Below are 24,246 nucleotides of genomic sequence, written 5' to 3'. Positions count from 1 at the left end.
AGCAGACTCCTCTTCCCCTCCTACAATGGGAAGAAAATGTTCAAGGAAGAATTGGCCTAGACACGTAGTAGTGGAGTTGGCTTGGATAGCCATCAGGGGTTATAAAACTCAGCAGGACACAGAAGGCTATAGCTCAGAAGCAGTTCAAGCCAATAAGGCAAAATAAGCACCATTTATATCTGTTTAAATGGTTTCTCAGTCATTACCTTTCCTCTGACCCAGATTTGGAGATTCTAAAAGGTCTGATGACATTAGAAACCAAGGTTGCTCATTCATTGTAGCTCCACTCCTAAGAGAACCCCAGGGCACCCAAAAAAGCCAAGTAAACAAATCTATACCGCCCTTCATCTTACAGGACCTGTATCGCCCCCTCTCTTCGGATGATTTGGATTCAGTAGGAGACTCAGTGTAAAAGAGACAATGGAGCAATGTATATGGTTTGTGATTGGGTGAAGGTGTTTCACATTTTCTAAGAAAAGTCTAACAGCAAAATACACAAAAGAGTTTTGCATACCTTGAAATTATGAACTCAAATCATAGAAAAGTAAATACACACACATTTTATAGTCATGATGTTAATCCTTGGAGATTTTTTTATATGTGTATTTCCTACATTGATTTGATTGGGGGAGCTCAGTTGTTTAGGTTTTTTTGTTTGGTTTGTTTTTGTTTTTGTTTTTGTTTTTTGCAAGGCCTGGCTTTTGATGAATTTCATATATGGACCCAATATTGAGTACAAGAACAAGCTAATGATATAATATAAGTTCATAATTTCTGCAGATAGGGTTTTCATTTAATCATAAGTAGACATATAGATACAATTTTCCTGTACTTTTGGTCAGGCAAATTAAAATGGCACCAACAGACATTTTTTTCCTTAAAGCTATTTTCTTTTGAAAATTTGGATTGCTGATTTTTTAAAGCTACTTCTATGGCAAAATAATTAAAAATACTCAAGTCGATTTTTTTTTCTTCCTGGACAGTAGACAAAGCTACCTAACATTTTGTGAGCTGATATAGCTGAGGAGAAACACTCATGTTAAGGACATATCTCATGAAGACTCTAACATTAGGTGTTAGGAACTTTCCTTGTTTTTTTTTTTTTTTTGCCAAGCAAATTTTCTTAAACTTATCTTTTTATTGGAAGCAGCATAAATATAGATTAAACAATATACCAACATGAAGAACTTGTTCAGTGCCATTGCTATGAATTACAACCACATATGTAATTTTTCAAATGTGAAATGGCTGAAACTAGAAAAAAAAATTTTTTTAAACACCAGGCTTTTTGTCTGGATTTTTTCTAAGAAGAATCAATTTAAAAGCAAAATTCTCTTAAATGGTGCTATAGAAATCAGGCCTTCAATATCCAAATCTCCATTTAGAGAAGTCCTGATGTTTTGGAAATTTTCGTATGCAAAACTCCCTTTGTGTTAAACCAAGTAAGTCTATGATTATAACCCACTGTTTAACATTAACCTACTAATTCTGCTCTTCTGGTCCTCTGTTTTAAAAATCATAGTCAGCTTTGCTTAAACATAAAATAATTATTTTAAAATCTGAATGTTAAAAATTAATTTAATGTGTATGGTCTATTGTATGTAAGCCATACCCTAGTGATCATTTAGTTTTACTAGTTCAAACACTAACAATTTAAGACTTGTGAAGCATGGTTTTGATATTCTACGGGCTTGACATATCTCAGTAGGTGATAAATTTAAAATGTATGATGCCATTTGGAGGCCTTTCCTTGAGTTTTTTGGTTTTTTTTTTTCAAATTTTACTCGAAAACTGAATTTAAAAACAAACTGTTTGATTCAAGATGGAAAGAAATTCAGTTGTCATATACTGTTTTAAATGGTATCAATTTATCTCCTTGATCAATTGTTCAACTATCAAATTTTACCATCTGGTTTATAGTTACATATGTTACCATCTCACTTTCCAACTGAATAAAACATTTCAACCAAAAAAAAAAAAAAAAAAAAAAAAAAAAGAGTCCAGGCAATCTAGCAGCATCTGAAAACTTAGCCTTATAATAATTAGTGCCTCATTATCCTGTCTGTCGGAGAGAAAGACAGTTCCCTGGCAGGTTATTCCAACCGCAAACTGAATCATTCCATCTTGAAAGAACAGTTCATAATAATACCTGTTCCAGACTTCAGGTTTTAAAACTGTTTCCAATAGAAATGAACAGAGACTCCTGCTGAGATCAAAAGGCTGCTTTGTTTTAGCTGAAACAGTAAACATCTGTGGAGTTGCCTATGCTGGTGTCTGTTCTAGTTATGTCTTTGTAAAATGCATTACTTAATACAGTTGAGTCCATAAAAGATTAGTATGTATTTGACTGAACTGTCAAAAATGCAAAGAAGGCAGTGGAACGGTTAACTTAAATCTGGCAGGGTCAGATGGTCCAGAACAAAAATAAATTCCAAAAATTTTAACTTCCCTGTACTGTCAATCTTAGGGACAAGTACTGCTTAGAAAGGTCCAATAAGGGCTATTTGTTCTGGATAAGCGGCAGATATTGCCAACTGATATGAAGCCCACGGCTTTGTTTAGACATGGCAGAAAGAAACTGTACTTGTGCTAATTGCCGATAGATATGGCCAGCTTTCCATTCAAGCAGTTCCAAAGGAAATGCTGTTCCACAGCGTTCAATCTCTTGAACATATGACTTTTATTAAAGGACTGTTCAGAGGCAATATATATCATTTACTTTTTGAAACTGAAGTCCCTCGGAGATGGAAACAACACACCATTTATAGACTTTAAGATCTCTTTCTATGCAGAGCGTAATTCCATTATACTAAAGCAGAAATTTTAAAACACACACACACACACACACAAACAACTCTTAGCAACAAACCAGAAGTTTTCAGTTCATTTGTGGAATCAAATTGATGATTTATAGGCACTTAAGATTTCCTTATGTACAGAATTATTTTTCAAAAATTAAGGCATTGAACTTTAAAATTGTTCTACCGAACTGGAGAGAGCTCCAGCAAAAGTCATGCATTTTTGTCCTTACGGTAAACCTTAAATGTGCTAGGAAGTCAGTGTGCTCTAGTTAAAAGTTTGATACCTCTTCATTTGCACTCACCTTTTTTTTCCTTAGACATCGTAGAAAAAGATAGGATAAGTATTTCCCTGCTTTCAGCATTTTAGAAATGCAAACCAATAATATATCAAGTGTGAAGATTGGTTCTAAAAGCTGCGTGGTTTATTTCTTCTTTGTCTTGCTTCATCAGTCAAGTCGGGGCCGCGGCGGGGTGGGGGGGATATCCACAATAATGTTTCTATGCCAAGTCATAGGCGTTTAAGACGTTTCAGGTCCACCCATCTGTACACATCCCTGTGTTCTTATATGGGCTTATCTAAATATTAAAAAATCAAATAAGGCCTTCTAAAACTATTTGTGTATGTTATGTCTTCCCTATTGTTAACCAGCAGGGGTATTTCCTTGCATCCACTGCAAATCCACACATGATTGGGCTCGCTTTTTGTTTTTGGTTTTTTGTTCTCCATTTAAAAACAATGAAGCCTGAAAGCATATTTCTTAATGAAAATAGAGAGTGATATTCTTGAAAAATAATCCCATATATTTGAGCTATGGGACTGCTAAATTTTTCATACGTGGCCATATATCTATACAGGCATGTGGGTGTCTGTGTAAATTTTGAGGGCTCAGTGTGTATATGGGTGTGCTTATATATCTGTGTATGTTCATAGACCGTAAATAGTAAAATATGGTGTTTGTGACACAGCCTGATGAGTTACTGGCTCTTGTGGAATTGTATGTAAAACCTTCATGTCATAAGTTGTTAAATGTGATGTATTAGTTGGGGCGTTTTAAGTTCAAAAGCGGTATGCTAAATTAGTATGCTAAACTAATAAGGCAAAATGATTCCAAATAGACGTACTGATTTATTTAACAAACAAAAAAATTGGAATCTAGATACACAAAAAAATGAAATCCAAACAAATCCAATATTGTGTTAATTATGAAATACAATCACACATTGATGTTTGTATTGTTATGTCTTGACATTCAGTTTTCAAAATGGGTGAATCCTATCACTGATGTTTTCTCTAACATTTATGTATTGATGACATGTATTGATTGTCAATCAATATTCACTAAAACATGAAATCTTGATTTATAGACTCGTGAGTAGCTGAGTGTTGTATTGAAATATAAATATAAAAGAATCCAAACTATGCTTCATTTGAAGTAAGTTGGTAACAAGGCCAGATAACCTATAAGGCAATTTTTTATGTTTTCTCAAAACACTATTCTAACTGTTGAATATTTTCAGTAGTAACCTTCCTATACTTGCTATATGTGTGTATATATCTATATAAATATATACACACTTAAAAATGTTAATTGAATGAATTTACTCTCTGCAAACATTTGCCCATTTATACCTATTTGCCTTAGCCTTGCTAGCATCTTGAATCATGCATGTGAGTGAGAACTGCATTTGTTTGAGATATCCGCAAGAGTGTAGTGTAAAAATTAGAGATATATTGGATTCAATATGCCAATTGCCTGATGCGGTTTGTTATACTGTCAGCTGAAAAATATTTGTAATTTTGTGCCTGTAACGCATGTGGAAAAGATAGGAAATCTGATGCCCTAGCTGTAATTTCCAAGAGCGCATGATATATAGTATCTTCAAAATGTGGTTCATTTTAGTAAGGATGATGGATAAATTCCAAGATAGTATAAATGGTGCATGTAATACATGGGTGTTTGTATTATATATGGCCACCAAAAACGTTTTGAAGCTAGGACAGTAGGCATCTGAAAGGTCACAGGCAAAGACTTTTTTCTTGCAATGTGTACTTCTTAGTTTATATTCATCAACAAGCAAGGAATTGAGTGATTTGTTCTAAGGACTTTTCACTTCAAAATACATTATGAATGTAAATTTGGGTGAAATTTTTACAAAGAAGTTGACATACTTTCTGCATACAGTTTGAGTTGCTTGGATGTATATTCTCTTAAAAAGAGCATTTGGTGTTAAAATGTTTTAAACGGCACTATATTTTAAAAATCCACCATTTGAGGCCATCCGCAGAGTTTTATAGAGCTAAATGATGAGATGTTTCCTTGAACTACCCAGTTTTGAAAGTTCCATCCCTTTGTGTTGTGGTTTCATTGTAAAATGTTATAGCTTGTATTTCCTGATGGACCATGTTATTCCCCTCAAAGTTAACTTTGTGACACTTAACACCTTAGAATAACTATGTAATAAACAGGAAAAACCACCTATGTTGTTCAGTGAGTTTCTTTCAGAAAACTTGTAAGTAGACATTGACATTGAAATGACTATGAAGGGTAACGGTTACTTTTGGTTACTTTCATAATGATGGTTATGGCCTTCTTGTGATGTGATGAGCATCATGGCCTGGTACTGCACAATGGCATCTCAGGCCATCTAAAGTACAAAATACTGGCAATACAACAAAATAAGACTATCTGATGAAGTTTTCTGTTTCAGCTGCTTATATTAAAATCATTAATACGCATTCCTCTCAGGGTTGTCTTAAGGGTGAGTTTGTCAGACAAATGGTCAACTGATTGAAAAAAAGAAATTGTCATGCATTTAGCTGTCTCCTGGGTTTGAAGGCATCTTTCTCAAGGTCATCTCATGGAAGATGACGGGAATGATCATGTAGATACATATACGTGGATATCTATACAAGCTATTTTAAAACCACTGAATAAATAAACATATAAAATAATATGTAATAAAATAGTGATGATAATAAAATACTTTCACCCAACTTCAAACCAGAACAAAAAGCCATACTTTATTCCATTCAGAATGTAGTATAGGGAATACAGAAAATTCTCCTGACTTAGTTAGAAAAATATTTTACATTAAAATTATTATAGAAGTCCAGAATTCTAGTTTTAAATCTAACATTTTGGGTAGGGTTATTTTAACTTTAAAGTTTTAGTTTGCTTTAGTTCACTTTATTATTTCCATAACCTAAATGTAAACAATGCCCAAAGCAATAATGGTACAACTGGAAGGAGTATTTACAAATGTATAACATTCCAAATTATATTTATGCTTTCTTAATATCATAGAGTTTAAAATAAACTGTAGCAGGTACCTAGGAGAGTAGTGAACTCCCTTCGTCACAGACTAGGAATCTCATTTGAAGGAATCTAAGGAGAATTATTTTATAGAGAATTGGTAAACTAGATGACTTTCTGGTCCCCTTCCAAACCATGATTTCATGAAGAGTAACTCGTAAGGGGAGACATTGTGTCCATCCCTTCCACCCCCAACACAGCAGTCTTCTCAAGACAAATGGTTCAGATTTTGAATGTATAGATCTTGGCTTAAGTGAATATAGAGACAAGAGGCAAGAGGGCTGCCTGATAAAACAAAGTTGTAACTAAATACATTTATTTTTGAAGTCTTGGCTCCCATGGGTGGCTTCACTAACATCGATTTAATGCCAATATTCCCATTTTCATTTTTCCTTCTTCTGAGTAAACCAGTTTCATGAATAACTGTTCTGCAGCCCTTTAAAAAACGTTGACCAAATCTCTATGATACTATTTTACATTTTTCAATATTGATTCTTGTTAGGCACATGATTGCCCATCCCATAAACTGTATTTGGACTAAGCATGCTATGATGAATGCAGATAAGAATTTGGAAAAAAGAATTCCCTTTGCCTTGTTTTACATAATAGAACTTTATTGGTTATTACATATTGATGTCACCAATTTATTATTGTTCTTTACACACTCGGAAAGCAAATGAATGTGTGTTTTTTTCTAGATACACATGGAATCCTCAGGTTTCAAACTTTCAATTTCTAAAGTATGATTTATTTATTTATTTATTTATTTATTTATTTTTTAGTGGAGGTCATCTTTAGAGGTCTGTAGACCTCAAGTCAAGGTCACCAAGACAGTAGTTTGAGTTTGTTGAATATTTACTGGTTATGTTTCCTTTCTAAAGTTAATCCACTTGATTTTCTTTTTTTTTTTTAGCACTTTTTCAAATCAATATTAACAAAGTAATAATTGTGCCAAGACAGAATCTGAAGGGGAAGTAATACAATTAACCAGTCAAAGCTAAAGCTAAACTTATCTGATGAGGTTTTTCTACCTCGAGTAGATCAGTGGGATTAATTGTGTATTTTTGAAAACTTGATTCAGTGTAGTCCTCACCTGAGTGACACCATTAATACAAATGGCAGGGGTAACTAGTACCATTATATTTAAAATGAACTGGTTTTAAGTACATAGTCATCAGATACATCTTGGTAAAATGTGGTTAGAGCTGTTATGTCAGCTTTCTCACTTCCTTCAAAAAGTGTGATATGTTCTCCATCTGTTCTATGATCCCAAGCTAAATAGCTACACTTAGGATGTGTTCTTACTTAGGGCAGTACTTTTATGAAGGTGTGTCATAAAACCATCCAGGTGCCAGCAACCTGCCCAGCTGGTTCCCATTTAATCTGCTTGGAGGTGATAACATTTCAAATGTCACAATGTCTCTTAGAGCACCTAATTGTATTAAATTCTAAAATAACTGTGTGTTCTGTACTACACACTCCCAGATGCCTTAGAATTAGCAAACTGAAGCAAACACAAAATCTTACCATTATATATACTATAAAATGGTGTATCTGTTTAGAAAAAACAAAGAAGCAAACTGATTTCACTTGTAAACATGCAAAAAATGCAAGTCGGCTTTTCAGCTTCTGTTTGTCATTGATAAAGACTGATTAATCTCTTTGGGTTAATTTTAAAGAGCAAGGATTTACACGTTATTCCCTTTACTATTTTCAAAATCCTTCAATCAGATTTATGGGCAGTAATCAGAGTGCTCCAGCACTGTCTAAATTAGTATATTTAGGATTAGTAACTAGCATACACAAAGAGCCATACTGATTACTGAATCACTTGAACTGGGAGAGAGGACAAAAACATTAGGTGACAAAATCAGAATCGACAAAATAACAGTCTGCAAGGATATCAATGTAATAAATAGGACATTTAACATGAATAAATAAAAAACACCAAACTCCCAAATGCAGACTAGGGAGACCTGACATAACTGTGAGCTCAGTGTTAGGCTAAAAAGTTATGGAGCTATCTATCCATCACTAGGCCAGTGTGATCTTAAAAGTGCATTAATATTCCATTCACAAGGGGAAGGCTCTATCTGCTCTGTGCCAGTCAGGGCATGCCTAGAATATTACATTTCTTTTCAGCCCTAGCATTAACAAGAGATTGGGAACTGCAGTGTATCCCCAGGATGGTAAAAGGGTCATGGAGCCCTGTTGTACGATGAACAATCCAAAACAAACAAACAAACAAACAAGAAACGGGGCATATCCAAGTTGAAAAAGAGAAGATACTGAAGGGGTCCAGTAACTATTTCCAAATTCCTAAAGCACTGTCATAGGAAAAATGGATGAGACCTGCATTGGGTAGCCCCAGTGGTGAGAGCTAAGACCAGTAAATAAAAAATGTAGAAGAACATCATTTCAGCATAAGGAAGAACTTTTTTAGTCTCATATGAATAGTTAAGGGGTCGCTTCAAGAAATAATGTGTTCAGTAGTGGAAGTGGTAGAACTGAGGCCATTTGACTAAATGGCTGGGATTTTTGTAGTGGGAATTTGGCCTCTGGATGGAAGTAAGCTGGAATAGGAAATATTTAAGGTCTACTCCAATCCCTGAAATTCTTTGAATACATGAATAATTATTGTCTTGGAAAGTGTATAATGCTAACTATCTTACCTCTTTGGGAAAAAGAAAAAGATAACACCATTAGGAATCTAATACATTTATTTTCACTCTATTTGAGCATAATAAAATGACAACTTTTCACTCTGTGTTCTCTATTTGTAAGGATATAAATTTTTCTCTTAAAATGGTCTGTTACCCTCAGCATGAAATTTGAAATTACTTGGGGGGTACATTTTCAAAACTAAAGTTGAAAATAAGCAATTCTAAACGTAAGCAAATTTGTGTTAATTCTACCTTTTTTTTTTTTTCTTTAAACCGGAGTCTAAAAACCTTGAGGGGTTTTTGTCCATAAGGCAGAGAAAACACAGCTGGCATTGTGGCAAGCATTCAGGGCATCAGACGTCTGGTGGCACTGTTGAAAATGCAATTTGTTAGTTGATAAGGCATTTTAGTGAATAATATCCAGTCAGTTGATTGAACATTACAGTTTAAAAGATGTTTTCACATACTTTGGGTCAGAGTTCTGTTTTGAGTATCTGATGTTCTTATTAAAAGAACCAGCTTTTGGAATTGAGTGCATGAATGTGGACATCTTTGCTAGGAAACATGCTACTGGTCTATTAATTCGAGCGCTTGATGAAAGAATGTGTCTTTGTATACTAAAATTTAAAACACCATATGACAAGATAGCACCTGCCACCCCAAACCACAATGTGTCTTCATTATTAAACACCACTTGCTATGCTGCTGGAAGAAATTCAAGGATCAGAAAGCCCAGAAGAGAAGGTCTACGTTTTAGACATTTACTTACTGCTTTTCTGCTTGGAACAACATTACGTCTACAGCAAAAGCAATCACACAGGGGATAAAAGATCTCACTTTCTGAAAACACACACCTTTCCCTCAAATGTGGTAATGTTAATGTTTATTTTCTCCAGACATCAACATCATAAATCTGCCTTCTCTAAGCCTTGTATTCCAGTATTACAAAAAACAAGTTGTTCACAAACAGACATCCGTGAAAGTCAGCAAAGCATGACTTAGAAGCTCATACATTTCCAGTACCTTCGACAGAGTTGGTTATAACCACATAGTTAGGGTCACTTCCAGAGAAAACTGTTTCAGGGTCCCAATGCGAATCCCTCTTTCTAGCCCGAGAGAGGAAAAATGTGTGCTGCTCATCACAAAAGGAGGCTGGATGAGAAAGATTGAAAAATCACCGCTCAAGTTGCCACTGATTGGTGGCAGACTCTTACCATACGGGAACAGAAAGGACACAGCACACAAACTACGTGGGCTTCAGGGGTAGCCTAGAGTAACCCCAAAACTTGTAGAATGTCCTGCAAGGAAGCAGATGCAACCCTGCTGTGAATGTACCTTTTACCCCAACGTCAACAGTCAGCTTTGATGAACTCAGCCAATGAAACGTGTGTGTCTTTGCCACACCCAGGAAAGCAGGCAGTGGACTTAGATGGCCAGCAATGATTTAAGTAATATTTACCCAGTGATACTCATCTTTTTGGTGACAACTAAGAATCTTTGCTTTTTTTTTTCTATGCAAGATACTGTTGGGGGTAAAGAAATTATCTAAAATTTTCTCTTCCTACTTTGTGTACAGTTAAGGCTGGATGGAATGGGGAGGAGGTTGAAGGGAAACAGGTAAGCAGAGAACAAATAGGTCAACTTTGCTTCTCGCCACCTCTTCATTATTAATTCAACTACAGATGCTCTTTCCCTTCTCTCTGCTCCACAGACAGCCAGCACCATGAGCCAATGCTGCCCCCTCACCGCCTCCTGCTCCCATCAGGCCAACCAAGTGGATAAACCCAGGGAAACAGAAGGAAGATCTTTTAGGACAAGCTGTGTTCACTGTTTAGAAATAGCATTGAAATATGCAAATTGTGTTCTCAAGGAATAGAAGCAGAGATGGAAAGGTTCATTGTTTAAGTATTGCCCCGTAGCTAATCATAATACTAAATATTTGGTATTGTTTCATCCTCTGAGCTTTGTCATATAGTTGTTCTCCTGTCTGCTCTCACTGGTCTTGGGTCACAATACACCAAAACGTGCAAGGGCATCACCAGGCTTAGACTTTAGTTCCTGTCCTTGCCTCAGACTTGTTTTGTAACGTTTAACATATTGATAACCTGCTTAGCGCTTGTGTCTTGATCTCAAAGTGGAATTAACAGACCCACTCTTTAACCTTGCTCCAAGAATGTGGTAAGCCTCCATGTTTTTCTTTTAGGCTATTCCGTAAAACAAAGTGAAGAGAATTTTTTTCCTATGGTAAGAATAGAAAACATTTTGGATGAGATCAGAGTGGCGCCATATTTGAGGCCCGTTTGCAGATAGACTGTGGAAAAGTGAGGTGAGAGGCTTCAAATCTAATGAACCTGAAGAGTGAGCTAAGGGAGGCTGATTTTGAGGAAAAAGGACTAAACAGTCCAGAAACATCCATATTTAGAATGATTATCCAGACACAGTTAAACTATCTATTAAGGTTAATAGGGTGGGAAAGAGAAGTAATCTAATTGAGTAGTCTAAGAACCTCCCCCTTCAAGTATTAAGAGCAAATCCTCCCTGGTGATGGGTGCAGTTATACCCCAAGATTCTGGGCTGGGCATAGCACCTGCAGACTGGCGCTCTGACCGAATGTTTTTATCCTTTGTTTCTGTTCCCTCACAGAGCTCTCAACATGGAGGCTCCTCTACTTCCCTGGCATCCACCAAAGTCTGCAGCTCAATGGACGAGAACGATGGACCTGGAGAAGGTGGTGAGCTTGGGACTTGGTGTCTGAGGAGAAGGGTTTCAGGGGGCAGAGGATGAATTGGCTGAATTTACCTCAGGAAACTGTAACTTCTCAAGGATTATGAAGTAGAAGCCTAAAGCAACTCAGAGGGATAGGATTGTATATGGTCTCCCCCAGGGATCATATCTACTCTGTGGGAACAGGAAGAAGGAATTATTTTACATTCTTGGAGGCCCTAACTGTTCTAAGAAGGCCAGATATTGCCTACTTTGAAAACAAAAGGAAGTAATTGCTGCCTTTGTTTTCCCAAATTCTGTTCATTTTCAGTATATTAAAGATAATTTACTCTCTTGATGGACTGTTACAGCCCTACAGATGTACTCTAACTAACGTGAGCTCAATATGTGAAAATATGGCTTTACAAAAAGAATTACTTGATGACAATTGCAAAAATATTCTTTGTACCTTAAGCTAGTTCATTTTAGAATTTCTCTGTGATGTGGTCCGATGACCTAGATTCTGGAATGGACTTTTCTACTAACTCACTGGATTGTTTTGGTTTTATTTATTTATTTGGGAGGGGGTATTAGGGGAGAAGAAGAGAGAGAATCTTAAGCAGTCTTCACCCCCAGCACAGAGCCTGACACAGGGTTCAATCTCAGGACCCTGAGATCATGACTTGAGCTAAAATCAAGAGTCAGATGCTTAACTGACTGAACCACCCAGGCACCCCTCCCTGGACTGTTTTGGATAATCCTCTTCAGCATTCTACATCTTAGTTCCTCTTCTATAAAATTGTATAAGATTGGAATATATGCCTATTTCCTCTCTGGGGGTCATTTTCAGACTCAAATCAATTATGAGAAAGTATTTAGAAAAGTGTAAGACTTATAAGATCAAGCCACTGTTAAAGAATCAGCATCCCTTATTCGTTTGAAGTGATATGATTAGATTTTTTTTTAAAAAAGTACCTTTTCTTATGTCAAGTGAGATAACTGATTTGCACATGAATTATTTCCTGACTACCGTGCCCTATCAGATTTTTTTTTTTTTATTTCCAAGAAGTATGAAATTCAACCACCTAGAAGTCTCTCTTGTTCTGCTGTGTTATATTTACCTAATGAAATGAAATGGTCTTTGGCTAAGATTTTGGCACAGCCTTCTTAGCCCAAAGCCTGAAGGATACATTTTATCAATACGGGGGAAAAAAAATATCCGAAGCCCATGTGCTCCAAGCAGTTATGCCTCCAGTAAAAGGAAGCATGAAGAACCACCTTTCTTTTCCCATCTGGAGTCAGCCTTGCTTCTGACAGCCAAGGATTGTTATTTTTATTATCTATGTAGATAATAAAGAGCCTTAAGACCATGTCATCTGAGAGATGTTTTACAAATATGGGTGCTTTGCAGTGGATTTGAAACTTCTCCAACGTTCTCCTCTAATTCCCATGGAGTAGACAAAAATCCCCAGGCTGAGTCTTTCAAACAGAGGCAAAATTATTAGCTTCTTGGGGTGTGGGATGGTGGGGATTAGGGAGGGGGTGTTAATCGGCTGCAGCTCTCACATTTTATTCCGGAGACCACTGTGATAGCTTCTAGTGGGTAAAGACTAAAACACCACCTATGAAGAGGTAAGGAGACTAACTAGATCCCAAGGCCAAAAGTAGCAGCAGCAAATGTCCCACATTTGTACAACCCTTTCCAGAAATTCCATCCACCCTAGAATCCAGAGTGGTGCAGATCACAGAACCAGCATAAGGGTCCTAAAGCAGATGTGTGATAATTGTGAGTTTCCATGTGTCATTCCCTAGTGTTGCAGGCTAATGGAGAAGACAGAAACCTAGGCACCACCTAAGGTTTTAATTTTATTTTGAGAAGAAATGTTTAGTCTCAGTTTATGATGAAAGGTCAGAATAGGAGCACATTTAGAAAGCACACTAGGTTTCCATCATATTTTGTATTCAGGTTGCCTGAGGGAGCGCTAGGATTTATAACTTTAAAGCATGTAAATTTTAGAGCCCAGCTATAAAAAGCTTTTTACACCCCGAAGATGTTAAAGGTTATCCAGTATATTTATGTGACCTAAGTGTGGCTTATTTAGTTTTATGGCCTTAGATATTTAAAGCATTATTAGGCATTTGTAAAATATTTCAAAATGCATTTTAAGGGGGAAAATGTGTTGTGTTAGTGGCACTAACATAATTGAAACTACAAACCTGTTCTGTTCACAGACATAATAAATATTGCAATTTTAACTCAACATCTGCTATGCAGGTTGCTGGTGAGAACATTTGTCTAAAATCTGCTCATTGATACTGGGGAGTTGGGGTGGGGGGGCCAATCAGGGCTTGGTTCATAAGGAATTTTACGGAGATCTCCATTTCAGGATGCAGTAAAGCTAGGCGTCCAAACAGCAGGCAGGCTTCATGCTTGTACCATGTCAGGCAGAGTCCCCCATAAGCTCCATTTTTCCTCCTGAGCCATACCCAGGAAGGTCACGTCTCTCTAGACAGTGGGTAGTCCATAAACACGACAGATCAAATTGGCATGAAACACAGAGCGAAATTTCCTCCTCGAAGTCCCCACGGCCACAGAAAGTGTTGTTTGCCTTCCCATCGGTTTAAGTGGACTCCATAAGTCTTGGGTTTCCTTTCAGTTTATCATTCGTCTTGGTAAAAGCTGTTGAGTATACAGCATCTGCAGAGGGAGGGGAGGCAGGGCTTGTCTCACTGTATGGAACGTAACATATCGATTCTGAATCAGTTCCAGTCTATTCGATGATCCTTCTAAATGTCTCTCTGGTGCGACATCTGTGTTCCCTTTTCTACCAATAAAAATGTACTAATGATTCTTTCAGAAGTGTCGGAGGAAGGCTTCCAGATTCCAGCCACAATAACAGAACGATACAAAGTCGGAAGGACAATAGGGGATGGAAATTTTGCTGTTGTCAAGGAATGTGTAGAAAGGTGAGAAGGATATCGTTTGCATCGCACTTTAAAGGAAACATTTGGCATTATGTTTTCCAAGATTGTGTCTTTATTTGCCGTCTGTGGCACATATGGAATAGGTTAAGGTCTCAACTCCAGATGTAAAAAAAAAAAATTTAAAGAAAGAAAAGCCCATCTCACAACAGATTTGAAAAATGTAGTGATTCCTGGGACAATCTATAAATTAAGGACTTTGATTTTTCCTTTTTAATGTACTCAGCAAAACTTTGCCAGATCTTTCAGGTGAGCCCTTTTATTGTTTAAAAAAAAACACAAAACATATTGAACGTTTTTTTCCGATGCTTTTCTGAGACATTTTGTAGAGGTCAGAACATTCTTGCATAGAGTGGATTTTAACTTACTATCATCAAATTAAATATAATAACCTTGAAAAGCTTTAAAGTGTGTAGGTACTGATCTCAACAAAAACGGTGTTTAATATATTAAAATGTTTTCAGATGAATGTGCTTGGTACTCTTGGGGGCCAAAGGCAGGAGGTTTGGAGTAAAAGGTTTATCCCTGAGATCTAGATACCTAATCAAGGATAGTGACCGGTGGCAATTAGATGAAATGACAACTAATAAAATCATATCCCAGACTAAGGTGGCCTCAAACCATCAGCCTGCTGTTGAATTTGGAACTCTCTTCCTGAGCAGCTTCTTGCTCTAAGGGACCTGGGCAGCCCGCAGCTCCTGCTCAGAGCTGGTGAGCAGAGCATTGAAAAGTCAGGGGTAACCCAGTTCATTCCTTGAGAAAGGTTTCACTGCTGGCCTCTGGGGACTGGTTTCCCCATCATTCTTCTCTGCCCCCAGGAGGCTGGGCGCCTACCAGTCAGCGCTGTAGAAGAATAGCGCGCTTTCACTCAGCTCTACCCTTCAGAGAGAATGCCTTGGACTAGAAGCTTTAGCTGCGTAAGATCCAAAACTTGTTTTTCTCCAAGAGCTTTGATTTAGAAGCCCAGTTTCATGCCATGCTGGAGCTGGAAGTCTACACAGGGCCTCAAGCATCACCAGGGTCCTGAGTTTGGCCAGTGTCCTCTGATTTGCTCCCCTGCCCCCTCTGCCATCCTTAGGTAGATGTCTCCCTGACTGAGGTCGCAGACCCCTTGGGAAGATACCCTTGGGCACTAAATTTCAAACTTCCTAATTACTTAGGAAGGCCAGGGTCCAAAACCCACACTCTTTTGACCACTCTGTTGTCGCCAACGGAGAGTCTCTCAGGAGAATGTAGCTTCGCCGGTCTAGAGTCACGCACACTGCATTTGTGTCCGTACAAAAAAGAAATCAAATCAGGAAAGCCACTGTTAAAGCAAAGGATGCAAGTGTGTGTGTGTTTATATAATTTTATGTTTCATTTATACTTTTACAGATAGTAAGTCAACTCTTTTTAACTTTTTTTTCCACTGTAGCAGAAAATCCCATTTTTAGCAGATTGCCCGGGCCCTTCCTACGTGGGGTGTCTGGTGATCTGCCAGCATGCGTCATCTGTTGAGACTGGTGTGGCAGCCACGTGCCATCTCTCCCAGCTCGCACAGGGATCACGAGGGCGGCTTAGCCCAACAGTCACTGGTCTTCCCACAGTGAAAATGTCTCATGTCTCCATCCAGAATTAATGTCTTTCTTTCCAGTTTGAATTGTGTTTATACTGCATGAGTTTGCATCTTGGGTTTCATGGTACGAACCTCCCAAGTCTACACACCAGATTGCTCCACCAAGTTTTTGTATTCCGCTCCTGCTGAATGAGGACATGGAGCATGTGACCTCTCTCCGTGGAGGCATCATGAGACATTCTTTTAATATTTTCCAGAGGTCCAAGAAAATATGCAAGCTAAGCATGTTGTTAATGGCACACGTTGCTCGTGGGTACGTACCACCATATTTTGAAGGATACGTGTGTCTTAACGACCAAATAAACATGTCCCTCCTCTGTTAAGAAGCCGCCGTCCCAGGGAAGGTCTTCCTACAACAAAGGACACAATGGTAGTGTTGCCTAGGCTTTTTGTTCCATGGCCCTGTCCCAACATATCCTTTGATGATGGCTGCTGGGTCCATTATGATATATGCCTCTTCCCCAGTAGCAATTTCTCTAGTGGCCTCAGGAGCCCCTAGGACATGGCAGAGGAAGTGGGTAAATGGAGACTTGCTCTCTTCCGAAGCTGTTTTCTAGACTACTTGGGGCCCCAAAGAAAAAGAGAATTGAAAAGCACTAGCGAGACGTCAGAGCATGAGTAGAGGGCTCCCAATGAGGGGCCCTTTGTCTTTGGCTTTCCTGGTTCCTCATGGATTATTAGGACACAAGCCAAGGGTCCCAGTGGCGCAGTTAGGAGCAGTGACAGTGTCTCCTGTGGTTCTTGGCCCCCTCTCTACCTGCACTGCTTTTCATCATTGCATCTTCTAGCAATGTATGCAGCAGAATTGTATTCAAGTTCTACCTGCTCTTGATTCCCCTTTCCCTCCCTCCCCTATAAAACTGAGGATCTGCTCAAGGAAACCATTGGCTTAAGCAGTGAGTGTAGGTGGGCTCAAACCCATCCAAACATCCAAATGAGCTGAGACTTCAGGGACACAAAACCGGCTTGCATCTACATAGAAAGTCTCCAGAATTCTCAAAAACCTCCAAAACCTTGTACCTGTAAATTGAAGGCATTACCTTCTGAAGTGTGATTTGGAGGCTGAGTCTGGATGGAGCCGAGCTGGGTCTCAGCTAGCTGGTGGTGTTCTTCCTTCTTTCCTTCCTGAGGATGCCCTGGTGCGGGGCTTGTGCTCAAATTCAAAATCAAACTCTACTCCAGAGATGTTCGAGGAGACAGTCTGGGAGCCGTCAATTCTCTGCTCTCCACAATGACCTCCTTAAGAAGAGGCTGAGATGGGCTTTATTATGAATGACTCTGTAGCAAACAAAGGGTGGTGTTTACTAACTCCCCTTTGTTGGGGGCTCCTAACTGCCATCACCCTTTGGCATCTCCACCACTCAGCCAACATGCTTGGAGCCCCTGCTAGTTCAGGCCTACCTTGTACTCATACGGGGCTACAGAGAGGGCCAAGACCCCAGTCCCTCTGCTTGAGAACCTATCACAATGGAAGCATTGCCGTGAAATTCATCAAATGCTATGATGAGAATGCCCGGGAAGCTGTTTTTCCTTTTCCACATAATTTTTTTAGTACCTTGAAAACCTAGCAAAATCCTCATAACAGCAATAGCAAAAAGCACACTAGTCCCAGAACCCCAATCGATAAGCATTCTGCCACTCACCTTCCCAGGGTAAGGGAGAAGGGTGGTCAGCATATGGGCCCTGGGCTGAGAATCACTAAGTTTAAACAGGAGAGCTTTCTCCAAACCATTGTTGTTGTGTTGTGTTTTGTTTTCCCAGCACAAACATTAAAAATTGGATTTAGTTCAAGTTTGTAAAATTTGGAAATTTCTGTCTTAATAGTTCAGGCTCTAACCTTGGTTCAAAGGTAATAGGCAGGGGACCTTACAAATTGAATTCCCATATAGGAGGGAAAGAAGCAAGCAATGTTTGTCCCACTGCTGCTGCCTTTGCTGCGCCATTCAAGGCTCTGTGATTCCATGCAGGGTCATTTCAGGAACAGACAAGCAAATGGCCTATAGTTTGACCCCAAATCCCAGTGTCTAGTATTCTCACCACAATAAGCTGTAGACTCGGTGGGAACAAGGACCAGGTTTTGCTTACCTGTGTCTAAAATGCCCGAGTTTTTCTCACCTCTGTAGCCACCAAAGAACCATGCTTGTAACCACTTGCTGAATAATTACACGGGTACAGTGGTCCTTAGAGTTAGGGCACACAGGAAGGCAAATACTTTAAGGTTTTATTTCATGCCAAATATTTTCATTTACCAACTTAAAGCAAGATATTAAACTTTCGTTCTTACGGAATACATTTTGGTACTAACACCTGTTTTCAGGCTTATTTTCCAGACTCAGCTGCTTTCCTATAAACATATACTTCCAATAATGAAGGCTTATATTATGACTTTATAGTCTGTCCTCAAGGCATCAAGAAAGAAAACTTGCAGTATGAATTTTGGTTGTCCTCTACAGGACTCACTGTCTGATTAAAATATGGGTCAGTCTAACTTAGTGGTGGATCCTATTATTTAAGGTTCTGGGTTCGGAACCCATAAAGTCCCTTTTCCTAGTAAATCCTGAGGCCACTGCTGCCCAGGCTCGCTTGCATTTTCCCTTCAGCCCAAAGCTCAGGATGTGACCTAGTTTTCCTGGCGTCCTGGGAGCCAAGGCACCCGCTTGCTCCTTGGAAATTCTGCTCCTTGCCTGGCTGGCTCACAGGGGGACTTGACCTTCCCAGTCCCACACCAGCCCTTGGCTTTGAGTCCTGTGATGTTACTCATTCCAAGGAAACAAGAGGATCAAATGGCAACATGGGGAATGACAAAACTAAGAAAGCCCCTTCTCTTCTCATCAACACCATCCCATCATCTGTCCCCTTCGTTGGGGCCCAGAATAGAAGTGCCACCTCCACCCCAGCTCCTTGGTCCTGCCTGGGATCGTGGGCTTTGATCACAGTAGTCATTCCAATAGTCTAGCATTCTTGTCATCACCTGAAACGTTCTAAACCAGATGGGAAAGGGATCGTGGATTTGAATCTCAGATTTGTTTTATTTTATTTATTTATTTTTTTTAGCGATGTGTGAAAAGTAGAACCCAAAAATTCTTCAGCGTTTAGTTTTCCTCTTGATTAAGGGTTTTCAGACTTGCAAGCAAACTCCTGAGAAGCCTCTTCAGAAGAGACACTTAAAAGGACCCTGTATTCCTTCTCTGATGGGAAGAATCCCCTTGCATGTGCCTGATTTCCCTCTCCCGTCCATCCACACAGGGGCCTGGGAGTCTAGTGGGAGAAGTTTTAGCAAATGATGTGAATGGTGTCCAAAATGCCCTCAGGACACACTGCTAATACCTGCCCTCTTAATATATGGGCAAATCACTCATACTCTAAACACGTAACTAGAAAGTCTCCCCTTTGATTCTTCATACTGAAGATTTTTAAAACCCTATTTTAAACTTCCATTCGTAGTCAACCCCACTCCCACTGTATTCATTTGGATCTCTGAAGTTGGCTTTTATCGATGGGCAAAAAGCTAAGCTGTTTTGGTTTCCCACCAGAAACGAAGTGGAAATGCTTGTAAAATAGTTGTTTCTTAGGATTATTAAGTACACATCCTTCGACAATAGAACTGTCCATTTTGGCACTGCAGGATCTTGGAAATGTTAACACAAGTTAGGAAGCTATTTAAAGGTAGCTATATGACTAACACTCCCTCCCACACCCATCACAGAGGAAGGGCAGTGTTGGCTGGGCTGTATATGAACAGAGTCCTCAAGAACTCAAGAGTCTTGTTTTATTTTGTTTTTAAGACTTATTTATTTATTTATTTGAGAGAGAGAGAGAGAGAGCATGCAGTGGGTTGAGCAGAGGGAGAGGGAGAGAGAGGGAATCCTGAGGCAGACTCCCCACTGAGCATGACGCCTGGCATGAGGCTCCATCCCAGGACCCCGAGATCATGATCTGAGCCAAAATCAAGAGTCAGACACTCGACGGACTGAGCAACCCAGGCGCCCCAGTAGTAGTGGTTTTATTACAAGTATGGTAACATTAAACAGCTCAGGATGGGACACCTGGTTGGCTCAGTTAGTTAAGCATCTGCCTTCAGCTCAGGTCATGATCCCAGCGTCCTGGGATCAAGTCCTGCATTGGGCTCCCAGTTCAGCAGGGAGCCTGTGTTTCCCTCTGCCCCTCCCCCTGCTCATGCTTGCTTTCTCTCTCTCTCTCTCTATGAAATAAATAAATGAAATCTTAAAAAAAAAAAAAAACAGCTCAGGATGTTTCTATGCCAGCGTAGGTGTTGTCCTTACACTTGGTCAGCCCTTTAAGGTTTACATATTTCTCTGAAAAAAGGAAAGAGTCTTTTACAAAATATATCAGTTTGATACAAGGTCTAGGGGGTAAGAAATTAGTCCTTAACAAAATGACTCAACAGATTTGAAATTAAGTTTGTTTCTCACAAATAACTTTCTCGTTGCAGGTCAACGGCTAGGGAGTATGCTCTGAAAATCATCAAGAAAAGCAAATGTCGAGGCAAAGTATGTATAAGGCTTATTGTCATGGAAATACAGTGTTACGGCGGGGGTGGGGTGGGGTGGGGAGGTAGAAACACAGAGATCAGTTCCCAAATAAACATAAATTTACCCTAGGACTTGCATTTTGGTGGAATACAATGTTATATATTTAATGGAATATAACTTTATAAATATTCTTGGAATGAAAGTTAGGAAGAATGATTGCATGTTATGTCTGTTCCTTATTGTTGGTTTGCTTGTTTTACTTTCTTAATTTACTTTTGTGATCTGAGTTTCATTCCGTCCTTCTATATGCAGTTTTAGTTCTACTGGTAAGTCGCAAGCATCCTCTGAGGACCTTCAACCACTTTTGGCAATTCTAGGCTGAGTATCAGAATCTCAGACATACTCATTGTATTTTACCCAAACATAGCTCCTTTGATCCTCAGATAACACAGCTGCACTCTTGGAGTTAGCTCCTCATGTGTTGTGATGTGTATATTAATTAAGGTAACTTTTCGCTTAAACAGGAGCACATGATCCAGAATGAGGTGTCTATTTTAAGAAGAGTGAAACATCCCAATATTGTTCTTCTGATCGAAGAGATGGATGTGCCAACGGAACTGTATCTTGTCATGGAGTTAGTAAAGGTGTGTATCTTGGAAAAAGAATAAACCCACACAAGGCACCGTGCTTTCCTATCTGATAGAGGGAGCTGTTTCCTTTGTTTCCTTCCACCAAAGTTTATTTAGTCTCTCCTTTCTGTGTATTGGCCTAACGGTTAAGAGTATGAACACTAGAGGGGCGTGCGGGTTGCTCAGTGGGTTAAAGGCTCTGCCTTTGGCTCGGGTCATGATCTCAGGATCCTGAGATTGAGCCCCCGCATCAGGCTCTCTGCTCAGCGGGGAGCCTGCTTCCTCCTCTCTCTCTGCCTGCTTCTCTGCCTACTTGTGATTTCTGTCTGCCAAATAAATAAATAAAAATCTTAAAAAAAAAAAAGAGTATGAACACTAGAATGAGAATGCAAGCATTCAAGTCCCAGCCTAGACCATTATAGCTTTCTGACCTTGGGTATACTTCTCTGTACCTTAGTTTCCTCAAATGTAAAATGAGATGAATAATAGTACCTACCAGGAGTGTTATGGTGAAGATAAGATAAGAGGGATGACTTATACCATGTACTTTTTTTAAAGGAAGGTGGAGAGGGGCAGAGAGAGGGGGAGAGGAAGAGAAGCAGACTCCCTGCTGAGCACAGCACCCAATGTGGGGTTCGATCTCATAGCCCTGAGATCATGCCCTGAGCCAGAATCAAGAGTTGGATGCTTTACTTGACTAAGCCACCCAGGTGCCCCCACTAATGTACTTTCTAATACAACAGAAGGTACTAGGTACCAATATGATCATTGTTTTTAATCATTGCTATAGAAATTGTGCCTTTTTTGTGAACTACATCCAAAGGTATCAATCATTCTTATTTAAAAAAAAAAAGCTTTAAACTTTTACTCACCAATGTCAGAAAAATAGCACTAGAAAATACTCAGCTGCCTTTCAGTAGATGTTACAACCTTGTCCTGTTGCATAAAATTACATCTGTATTTTATTAGATCATAGAATATAGATATATTGTTAATGGCTGTATCAACGTGAAAGGTGACACACCTGTTCCCTCTATTTTTATATTTAAAATTTTCAGTAACTAAAAGTTTTTACAAATTTAATATGTAGGATTCATGACATGCTATTTTTCTCAAGCCTTTTTTCTATTATGTTAATCTAACTGAAGGTGTAACTAATTTCTACTTTAGTTGTAAAATGTCGTAAATTAGTCACACCACCCTCTGCATCAACTGTGTGCGCCCGTCAGTGAGAGCCTCGGGCTCCAAACCGTGTTTGGAATCACACGCCCCAGCTGGTGGCAGGAATCAGCTCTGGGGAATGTGGCATTTCCTCCTGTAAAGACTTAAGACAAAATCAGCATGTAATAAACTAATCTGTTACTATATAGAAAAGTGTTCATTCGAGGATCCTTTAAGCTTTTATTATTCAGAGTTGTTTTACTTTAGATCTATTGGCCTTTTTTTTTTTTAAGTGCTTATTTGTATTTACAAATGAAGCTTACTTTTTTCCTACTCCTGTTAGGGTTTTTTCTTATGGAGGAGTGGGACTTGTTTATAGTGACACAAAGGTACTGTCACCCTTTGAGACCAAGGGAAATAAATATGGAAAACTGTTATTTCAACAAAGAAAGATTGATTTCAATTATTCAGAAGATTCTCATATTGGTGCCTTATGGCCAAATAAAGTTTGGTAATTACCAATATTGTAAAATACACTTCCTCTAGCACCCAGGATAATATTTTTTACAGTGACTTTAATTTTGAGGGCAACAAATTCCCATCATTCCTGTTGCCTTTCTGTATGCTGTTAAAAATTGATTAGTCTCCTTTTATTGGCTGATCTTTGAAGAGTGAAGACTAACTTAGATTTGAAACTGAAAATGAAAGGGGCAAAGGCTTAAGAGTTCAGAACACATTGTGGTGGGAAAGCCTAGTCTGTCACTCTTATGCGTAGCCAGGTGACAATAGCTAAGTTACCACTGAGAGGTCCTGGCTTCACTCAGCAGCCTTTGCAAATTCCCTCTGGGTGACCAAGAGAGCCTAACAAGGCCAGAGAGTGTCCAGCTTCCGGACTCCTCCATTGTACCACCAGATGATACCCTCAAATCTGGCTGACCCAGAACGGCTGTGAGGCCAGGTCTGGAAGCACCCCAAGAAGTGAAGGCCAACCCCAGGCTTGACTTGAAAGGCTCCCACAGCGTTTCCCGCCCTGAGAAATGTAGCAGAGGCCATGCTTCTCAAGAGTCCAGTGGTGTCCACAGAGTGCCTGCAGCTATAGGATAAACAAGGCCTGTATTCTGGAAAACAGTGAAGTAACAATAATTATGAATGAAATTCCGTAATTAATAAGAACAGGTCTTTGTGTTGCCGCCTGCAGCTCTGTGCACATGCACATTACATATGTGTTCAGAGGAAGGCAGGCTTCGTGGAGGAGGCGGCCCTGCGGCCAGGCCCTCACCGATCAGCAGGTTCACAGGTCTAGCTAGTGGCAGGAGACGCAGTGAGCCAGGGTGGCATGAAGAGAGGCACCGGGAGGTGGAGAGCCAGGGGAAGGGAACGCCCACTTCCTGAAGGAGGAGCAAAAGACCCACAACAGCGCGTTCTCTGTAAAGAGGCCGGAAGCAGCGTAGGTTCAGAGGCTGCCTGAGAACCAGCGAGGGAGAGCGCAGCCGAACCTCTTCGGGGGCATATGGGGCGGACTGGCTGTGTACGCGGTTGGCCGCGTCGTCGGGGATGCGGGAGACGTGCGGTGCCAGGATGCCTGGAGCCGCCCTCCACGGCTAGGACGGCTGCGGTGTCGTGGCGGGGTCACCACCCACAGCTGCACCCCCAACCCGCTGCGCTGCGGCGCTGTTCATGGAGACCCCAGTGAAAATGCCGCCTCCAGGCGGGGCCCGCAACCAACCTGGAAACCCGCCTCCGGCAGCCTTGCCTTTGAGAGAAACAGCGGAGGACGCGTGCCTCGTGACTCACGTGTGTGTGATCAGGCTGGGGACTGCGGAGGCCAAGCGGACCGCGGGAGACGCCTCCCGAGCGGAGGTGGTGCGGGGCCACGCAGGACAGG

General features: G+C 39.8%; 1 protein-coding gene across 5 annotated transcripts in view; it reads left to right on the top strand.

Annotated features, from left to right (window-relative positions):
- The window catches only part of DCLK1 (doublecortin like kinase 1), a 346,132-nt gene that overhangs the window by 270,121 nt on the left and 51,765 nt on the right, over positions 1-24,246 (top strand). For 2 of the 5 annotated variants that reach the window (XM_045069592.1, XM_045069594.1), the window contains exons 7-10: positions 11,422-11,506; positions 14,340-14,448; positions 20,532-20,589; positions 21,096-21,215. In XM_045069592.1, coding sequence (XP_044925527.1) covers positions 11,422-11,506; positions 14,340-14,448; positions 20,532-20,589; positions 21,096-21,215 — 372 coding nt within the window. Of the gene's footprint in view, positions 1-355; positions 5,278-11,421; positions 11,510-14,339; positions 14,449-20,531; positions 20,590-21,095; positions 21,216-24,246 lie in introns of those variants that run through there. The other 3 variants (XM_045069593.1, XM_045069591.1, XM_045069595.1) reach the window with 2 other exon arrangements.

Source organism: Mustela putorius, unplaced genomic scaffold (genome assembly GCF_011764305.1).
Source record: "Mustela putorius furo isolate JIRA1106 unplaced genomic scaffold, ASM1176430v1.1 tig00003942_pilon_pilon_pilon, whole genome shotgun sequence".
Taxonomy (NCBI): domain Eukaryota; kingdom Metazoa; phylum Chordata; class Mammalia; order Carnivora; family Mustelidae; genus Mustela; species Mustela putorius.
Note: the sequence above shows the minus strand (reverse complement) of the source record. Positions and strands in the feature narration are given on the sequence as shown.